The sequence below is a fragment of the Atta colombica genome, unplaced genomic scaffold, assembly GCF_001594045.1.
Source record: "Atta colombica isolate Treedump-2 unplaced genomic scaffold, Acol1.0 scaffold90, whole genome shotgun sequence".
NCBI classification, from domain to species: domain Eukaryota; kingdom Metazoa; phylum Arthropoda; class Insecta; order Hymenoptera; family Formicidae; genus Atta; species Atta colombica.
This window is the reverse complement of record NW_017259584.1, coordinates 130,343-139,756: the sequence shown is the minus strand read 5'-3', so window position 1 is coordinate 139,756 and position 9,414 is coordinate 130,343. Positions and strand designations below refer to the sequence as shown.

The 9,414-nt window shown below is 32.8% G+C and overlaps 1 protein-coding gene across 1 annotated transcript in view; it reads left to right on the top strand.

Annotated features, from left to right (window-relative positions):
• LOC108693515 (trypsin-like) overlaps positions 1-9,414 on the top strand; it is a 68,817-nt gene that overhangs the window by 36,197 nt on the left and 23,206 nt on the right. Inside the window, exon 5 of the mRNA XM_018202519.1 lies at positions 3,769-3,933. Coding sequence (XP_018058008.1) covers positions 3,769-3,933 — 165 coding nt within the window. The remainder of the gene's footprint in view (positions 1-3,768; positions 3,934-9,414) is intronic.

The window sequence follows — 9,414 nt, the reverse complement described above, 5'->3', positions numbered from 1 at the left end:
GGGGAGAGACGGAGGGAGGGGGAAGGGGAAGAGGGGGCGGAAGGGAGATAGATATCGTTTATTGAATGTTGTAGAACTGAGTCCTCTCAAGCGCTAAGATCATACATTTATGAACAATAAAATAATAAATAGTATAAACATAAATAGTATAAACAATAAAATGAAACTAAAAACAAATGAAAATGAAAAAAAAAAATGAAATTAAAAATGGAATTAAAATTAATAAAACTCAAATATATAACATATAAATATACTAAATCATGAATACAAAATTATACACTCTAACAAATGTTTATATAATACACGATACAAATCATACATTAACTTTTAACAAATAATTATGCAACTTGTATTTAAAATCGCAAAGAAGCAGCATTACGAATATTCCAAAACTTTGGGATACTATTCCAAAACTCAGCAGCACAGCTGCTAAAAGACCGCTTGAAAAATTCCGTGCGGCATAGCGGTAATGATAAATAATCATTAGGAGTCCTCGTATGATACATTGATGTATTTTTCTTGAATTCAAATTTGATATGTAGCCTTGAGAAAGTTTAATGAAAGTGTAGCAAACATCAGGCATCTTACAAAATACAATCGCCTCGCCTTTACTTTGAGCCATTCAAGATTATTAAAATAAGGAGAGACATGCTTATCCCACTTAACCAGGAATACGTATTTTACACATGAATTAAGAGCCCTCTGAAGTTTAAGATCTAGCTTAAGATCTAGCCAATAATATCGGTCATAATAGTACAGCAATAATCGAAGATACAATAGAAAAAGTAAGAGTAGATATTAGTCTAATACGAAGGGATCTTGGAATAAGCTGTTTATAAATCTTTAGTTGATAAAGAAACATATTCATTCACAGTCATTCCGATTACTTGCAAACTCCATGAAAGTGTTCCAGAAATTGTTAGACCAAGATACTTAACAGAATCACTGTATGGAATCTGCGCATCCCCAATTATAATATGCGGAAGTCCGACATACGAGATATTGTTGATGTATCTTGCAGTACTCAAAATCATAGTTGTAGTTTTTTTTGTATTTATTGTTAAATTGATTTTCGTTCAGTTCAGGATTCTATTTATATCTTCACTTACGCGGCTTATAGTATGAAATAGATTTTTAGGCTCTGTATGTATATAGATAAGCATAGAAAGAATATTTACAATTTAATTGTAAATGACTAAGTCATTTAGACAATACAAATAACAGAGGGCTCAAAACAGAGCTTTGAGGAATATCCCTTGTTATAGTAATTCAGATGAAATGTCACCGGATCCTTGACAGCTTATTTCCGTTCAAATAATCATATATCCAATGCAGAGCTGAAAATTAATATGAAAATTTCAGATCTCTGAGTTTTTCAATCAAAATGCGATGTTCGACATTATCAAACGCTTTTGTTAAGTAAAAGCTTTTGTAAAGTCAAAAAAACTGATACAGTTAAATTTCTGGAGTCGTCTGCACATCTGATATCATTCAAGAAAATAAGTATTGCCGATTGAGGGGAATGACCTTTTCTATATGCAAACTGATGTTGATGCAGATTATTACTTTCGATATATCGAGTGATTCGGCAGCGATATAGGAAGGGGGAGAGGGAGAGGGGGGGGGAGGGAAATAAGAGGAATGGGAGAAGGGAGGGGAAAACCCGGAAAAAAGAACTGACTCGAGCGCTGCAATTAATGTTTGCAACGCCACACTCTTATTTATCGATTTATTTATCTCTGGTTTCACAGCACAGTATTATATGTGACATTTCACTGTACAGTTTTTTTTTTAATAATAATAAGTTACTTTTAAATTAAAAGTGTATAAAAATATAAAACGGATCGCTTGACTGCTTGACGTGTGAACATCATTGCGCATATATAGAGTAACTGTCCCTATTAATGTGCCTTTTAGCCAATTGCTTATTACTGAATCAATTATTAAATATTGTAGCTTTAATTTTGTCTGCTTGCAATCAATATCGATTTTTCAACTACTTCTTTTTCTTATAATATTTCTTTAATCTAAAAAAATGTTAATACTTTATAATGTGATTGGAGCGAAATTTGGAGCGATCCTGGAGCGAAAATTAAAATCCATACAAATAACAGACGATTGAAGACTCATATATACATGTGTCCAAAAATTTCCAATGCATGTTCACACGTCTCAAATGAAGATCGCGGTCCCGGAAAGAAATCGAATGACTAAGAATCCTGCACATTCTCTCGTACATGTGATCAGATATTTCCTTCGTTCGTTCCCGCATCCTGTGGGAAAATTTAAAAGTACGAGAGCAATGTCTGATATTACTAATAGCAAAAAAAAATTCGTTGAGATAACAATCTAGGCAGTCCTCTGAATAATGGCGAACGCCACGCGATCGCCCGTACCTGCGCTCGAAAATTTCCTATGTTTGTCCCAGCATTCAGAACCGAAATCTAAAAGTACTGATGTAATGTCTGAGACAAATAAAAAAAAGACAGAGAAATAAAAAAAATATTTCGTTAAAATTGTGTACCCGGAAGCTCTCTGAATAATGGCGATAGTCTGCGCGATTGTTCGCACGATCGTCAGATATGATATCTGAGTGATACGTCGTCGTATACGGACGTGTGTTATAAAAATGTGTGATTTTTATATTTGATTTTAATATTTCTACTTTTTAAGTTTTAATATATTCAATAAAGTTTCAGTGCATGCTTTATGTTCCGATGATGATTAACGTTGCATCTTTCAATCAATTTGCGAGTGACTTAACATTATGAACATATGAACTAATTATTCTTGTTGAGAAGGATGCCAAAGAGAATCAAATATTCAAAATAAAGAAAACATCAATCCAATATCTAATGATTGATCTTATTGATTGTTCACTAAATAATTGCGCCGTTTATCGTTACTGACTCTCATTAGCCTATTACATTTATCTTTTTGTATTGTTTAAAAAGAATAATAATACGTAGCATTACTGCTTATTATATCAGTTTTGCTGCCCATTTTATTAGACATTCATTTTTACTTATAAAAAAATTAATTATTGCAAAATTACAAACAGAATAAAAAAAAGCTTATACTATTTGATAGAAGACACTTTTTAGTTACTATGTTTTAAAAGTTTTATTTTTATCTTTTATTTAAGAAATATCTCAGAGCAAAGTCGGTAGTATGTCGGTATCGGCGATTTTCTATTTCTCTATTAAATTATTCCCTTTCCTCTATTAAATTATCTTAAGATTCAGTTTGACATATGTATGTATACGGAGATCATTTGCATCCGCGCTCGATTTTGATTCCGTTGTTCAACGCTTACTGTCGGACTTTCACGGGCACCTTTCACCCCATAAGTTTTTTTAGAAATAGAACGAAATATCTGTACTCATTTGTTATTTAAAGTCACGGATCAGCCTCTGAGTTTTGAGATAGCCATTCCTTGATCTGTGATGAACAGATCGCTCATGTGAGCGAATAATCCGTCACAGGACCAGATTTCGATCCGGGGATTTTTACGAAACGATTTTCGAACGAGGAAAAAACACAGCACAAATTTTTAAAATAAAGTTGTGTTAACTTCATGTACATCAGTAATCCGGACAAATTTTACGATTTTCAGTAATTAATTTTTTCCATAACTGTTGCAAAAATTGTAAAATAGTGCATGATTTGAATTTAGTTTAGTCTATATACTTGCTCACGAAAGGTGATACAGGTGATCATTACCGGACATCTTATATACAAAAATTTAAGCTTCTATAAAATATGCAGAAAATCCAAGGTATTATCGATTCAGTTCTGGCGAAAACTCTACAGTGTGTAGTAGTACCACGAATAAATAAATGGACATGCCAAAAAAATTATGTAGACAGATACGTAGTGACATCTCGAATGACATGTTATGGATTTCAGGAGGGGGGCATAGACGCTTGTCAAGTAAGATATAAATGCAATTCAATGTTTATTATTTATATTTATTCACATGTATTATATGTAGAGAGAAATTTGAGAAGGAACTGGCCATCACTTTCCAATTTGTGCCAGTTTTCCGGAATTATAAAATTGAAATTGCCCGTACACTATTATTAGTATCTATTTTCGATTTAAGTAGCTAATGATTTAAGTAGTTAATGAAATCTTGGTATAAAAATTAAATATGCATATGTTCCAATCCATATATGTTCTCATTTGTGAATTTTAATTTGTTATTGTGAGTGTATCACGCATCTATTTGTATTTGTTTTCGACAACCAATTTTCTTCTACTTTTTCTTGACCCGTAGATTTCAGACTCAAATAAGTCTTAGTATCATGCAGTAAAAAACTTAAAGGGTGGTTTCTTTCACTTCCAAGTGAAAGAAATTCAATCAGTTAGCTCAATCAAACTGACAATCCTTCTAGAAAAAAAGTATGTATGTTAGTGTATATTTTGAAATCTAAGAGAAGAGAAACTTTTTCTTCTCTTTTTCTTCTAGATCAATTCAACAGCATAACTATGACTTACAAAATAATTTTAGTCTTATGTAAAAACTTAACAATAAATTTAGTCACTTTAAAACTGAGATTGCTAAGCAAATATTTCACTGAGAAATCGTGTAATTTATTTTCTCTCAAAAATTCAATGAAAGAAGATCTGAAATGAGAAAACAAGGGACAAAGCTAAAAAATATATACGTAATAAAAATATAAAACACTTTCGAAAATGCTCAAAATTGCGCAATATTCAGACTTTTTTGTTTGCGACGATTTTTCACCTTAACTCAGTGAAAAATTATCGCAGACAAAAAAAATTTAAAAAAGCATATTTCTATTTTAGAAATCGATAATTAATATTTCAATCTGGCTGATCCTTTATGGAGCTGTACGGACACAAACAGATATCCATCAAATCTACAAATTTTGTACAAATCTTACAAAGGGTTTATAGCGTAAAATAAAAATCACACAAAAATGCGGTCTGTAGTAGTTGAAAGGACGAATCTTCATCTTTAATTTGTTTTTTTTAATTGAATATTACACAATTTTTTTTCATCGAATTATTTAACATTAAAGCAAAAGTGACCATCGACACTCAATAATTCAGAGAAAAAAAATCATACAACACTCAATAAGAAAACAAATTAAAGGTAAGAATTCACTCTTTACTGCTGAAGGCCGCATTTTTATGTGATATTTACTTTACGCTACAGACCTTTGTAAAACTCATAAAAAATTTTTAGATTTGAAATATCTGTTTATTTCTGTATAGCTTCGTAAAAAATCAGTCAGATTGGAATACTAATTACCGATTTTAAAAGTAGAGACTTCAAATTGTTAAATGCTTTTTCAATTTTTTATCTGCGATAATTTTCCTCGAATTATGGCCTTTTGAATATTCCGCAATTTGAGCGTGTTCGAAAGTGTTCCTTATTTTTTGTTTAATAGTATATTTTAAGTCTTGAATTGATTCCCCATCTATAAGCAAAGAATTAATCATACCAAAAAGAAAATAATTGATACATGCATAATCAGTGATAGTATGGGTACAAAATTAGACTTTTTTGAAATTAAAGCATTGATAAAATCTAAAATTGAAATTAAAAGAATTAGTAATGATAACAATAAGAATTAGTAATGATAAAACTATCAATTAGGAGACCAAGCTCCAATGACCTTGACCTTGACATATGTTGTCAAGATCAGAAAATTTGGGTAAATATGTACTTTAGGGGAGGATTAGGGTTAAGTTGTTATACACCCATAGATATATAATAACTTAATCTTAACCAAACTATGTATCGGATTTTGTTAAGATTAGATTATTATATACTCGTATATATACGTGTATAATAACCTAATGCTAACCATGTATCGTAAACCATCTATGCAGAATAAAGCAGGAAAAAAATTCTGTTCTAAGAACAAAAATTATATAAGAAAATATAAAAGTCATGCACCCTCAAGCAGAGAGGGAAGTGGGGTGGGAGTCGCTTCGCGTAGAAAGTTATAAAATATACTTTAAAGCAGAAAATTCTGTTTTATATGATGGAAAAGGGATATCGTATATATTATTTCTTAAACATTTTTTGTTAATAACTTTTTAAGGATAAGCGACGGCTAAAACTTGTTGGCGATCACTCATGGTCATGATCTTGACAACATATCAAGATCAAGGTCAATAGAGCTTGGTCCTCAATACTTTTATCACAATATGAAAAACGAAGGGCTATAGGAGTCAGCGTTAGGACTCAATTGCGCAAATTTTAACAATTTAATAAAAAATCTACGTTTTGAGCCATCTTCAAAAAAATAATAATTATATAAAACTTCCGCGAGTATCGTAGAAAAAAACTGCTCAATTGCTGACAGAGATGCAGTGAGTTATGTCCTTCCTCAACATCTTGGTATTGTGCTACAAAGTTTCAAAGCTGAATAGATGGAAGATAATGAAAGTTTCACTAAATTTATTTCATCCAGAATTAATTCTAGTGCCGTGAGAAAATGTATAACTGAGGATATACTTTTTTAACCCATTATAAACCCATTCGCATAACTGCTGCAATTGTAATCATTTAAAACATCGTCATTATTGTAAAAATATAGTATAGTGGTCGTTGCAAATTAAAATTTTTTAGTTTAAATTAATTGAAAATTTACCAGCACACATTGATCCGAAAAATGATTAAAGCTAACTTATAAATATTAGAGCTCGGAAATACATGTCGGTCAATTTGAATAACAATAAACAAATTACAACTTATGAAGCATCTCTATGTATGTTTAAACTTTGTGTCCGTTTGTAAATTTAATCCATTTGATTGGCACTTTATGTGAATCATCTCGGATATTAATTTTTTGTTGTCACACCTCTCCACATCTAAAACGCTTACATTCTGTCAATCGAATTCATGATCGTGATGCATTCTATGTTCTATGATGACTGAATGAGCTGTAGTTTCTGCGTATATGATTACGATATTCAGTTAATCTTTAATTTTTTGCCCGTCTGATCTATTTAAGATGCATTACGATCAGTACATTCGATTTTGTATACAACATTCTTTTTGGACATATTGATAAGGGGATCTTTATGTGTTCTAATAAATTTTTCAGTTTGTTTATGCTGAAATATACAACCTTGGCACAAGCTGTTAATAAATTGCTTAAATTTGTTGAAAATACCTTTAATATTAGATGTATAACTTTGCTTCCGCCGTTTTTTTTCCGAAATTCGAGGTTTTATTGTAAAAAACTGATTATACATTTATGATTCAAAGTATTGTCCATCGCTGGCCACTACTTTCTCCCATCTTTCGGGTAGCGTACGAATCCCGCGTCGAAAAAACTGGTCATTTTTTGAGGCTATCCACGAATTTTTTATTTCTTCATAAGACCGGAAGTGCTGGTCAGCCAGGCCGTGCCATTGATCGAAACAAGTGATAGTCAGAGGAAGCAACGTCTGGAGAATACGGCGGGTGGGATAGGACTTCCCATTTCAACATTTCCAAGTATGTCTTGACCACTTTCGTAACATGGGGTCGAGCATTGTCATGCTGCAAAATCACTTTATCATGCCTCTCGTTGTATTGCGGCCGTTTGTCTTTCAATGCTCGGCTCAAACGCATCAATTGCGTTCGATACCGATCGCCTGTGATTGTTTCAGTCGGTTTTAACAGTTCATAATACACTACGCCGAGCTGGTCCCACCAAATACAGAGCATGACCTTGGAGCCGTGAATATTCGGTTTGGCCGTCGACATGGAAGCATGGCCGGGAACTCCCCATGATTTTCTATGCTTGGGATTATCGTAATGAACCCATTTTTCGTCCCCAGTACAATGCGATGCAGAAATCCCTTCCGTCTTTGCCTTTCATGCAGCTGTTCACAAGCAAACAAATACCGTTCAACATCTCTCGGCTTCAATTCATACGGCACCCAATTTCCTTGCTTCTGAATCATTCCCATGGCTTTGAGGCGTTTTGAAATGGCTTGTTGAGTCACTCCCAATGATCGTGCCAATTCTTCTTGATTTTGACACGAGTCTTGCTCAAGTAATGCCTCCAATTCTGCATCTTCGAAAACCTTCTCTCTTCCACCGCTATGCCGGTCTTCGACGTCAAAATCACCGTTCTTGAAGCGTTGAAACCACTCACGACACGTTCTTTCACTAATAGCGGCCTCACCATAAGTATTTGAGAGCATTCGATGAGCCTCAGCCGCAGATTTCTTCATATTGAAGCAAAAAATTAAAACCTCCCGCAAATGACGAGAATTTGGCTCGTAAACTGACATTTTCAATCGAGAATAACTTTATGATGCAGACACAAATCGACTAATGTTTCTATGGGGTTATGTTGACAGATGCCCAAGTTTATTGTATGACGTCTATGATCTATTTATTTCGATCACCACTTATCGCTAAAGCCATCTATAGGAAAAACAGCGGAAGCAAAGTTGTACACCTAATAAGTCAATCCGAAAATTATATTAAGACATTATTTAAAACTAAAATAAGAACGAACTATAAATATCACCTCATGTTTCGCATTTCACATAGCACTTCTGCACTATTGACGACGAGGAGTAAAAGCAGGATTTGACAGAACTATACATATCATGTAATCCTTCCAGTGTGCTCCCATCTCTCCTCCTACCTAGGAACGGACATTTCCATGCGAAACGGGGGAGATTCACTCTAATCAAATCGTCTCAATTAGAATATAACGTATAATAACTGATACTATTTGATACGATTTGATTAGTTGACACATGTTACGCTTACACAAGTCACACTGCATGTGAAAACAGCCTCACAAGGTTGTCAGATAAGGTTCATGGTATAATCGAACCCTAGCGGCGCCAGGGTACCTTCATATTTCTATATGTAAAAGGAAGAATCTGCTCTGAACACCATGTTCGACAAAAAGATTATACTATAATCTGTATTGTCGATGAAAAAGAAATAATTCAACGCGTGAATTATTGAGAATGTCTTAAATGCGTGCCGCATCAGAAGATTAAAATATTTGAGAGCAATAATTTAAAAAACAACTAAATTTTTATTTCATAAAAGTAATAATTCAATAAACAGTCGTTTAAATAAGCTTACAGTCGTTTAAATAAGCTTATTTGCTACTTCAAAAATACAAAGTAAAAATAAATTCACAATAAAAGTTTATATATATGTATGCATACATAATATATATATATATACATTGGGAAAAAGTTCGTGGCGATTTTTTAATAAAATTAAAGTTTTTCTTAGAGTATTGAAATCAATTTATTTAAACCAAATATGCTCCATTATTTTCTATAATATTTTACCATTTTTGGGGCAGAGCCATAATTCCATCGCGATAGAACTTCTGTGGTTTCTGATCGAAAAACTGCTTCAAGTGAATTTCACAGGCCGCTTTTGAAGCTAGCTTTACACCATTA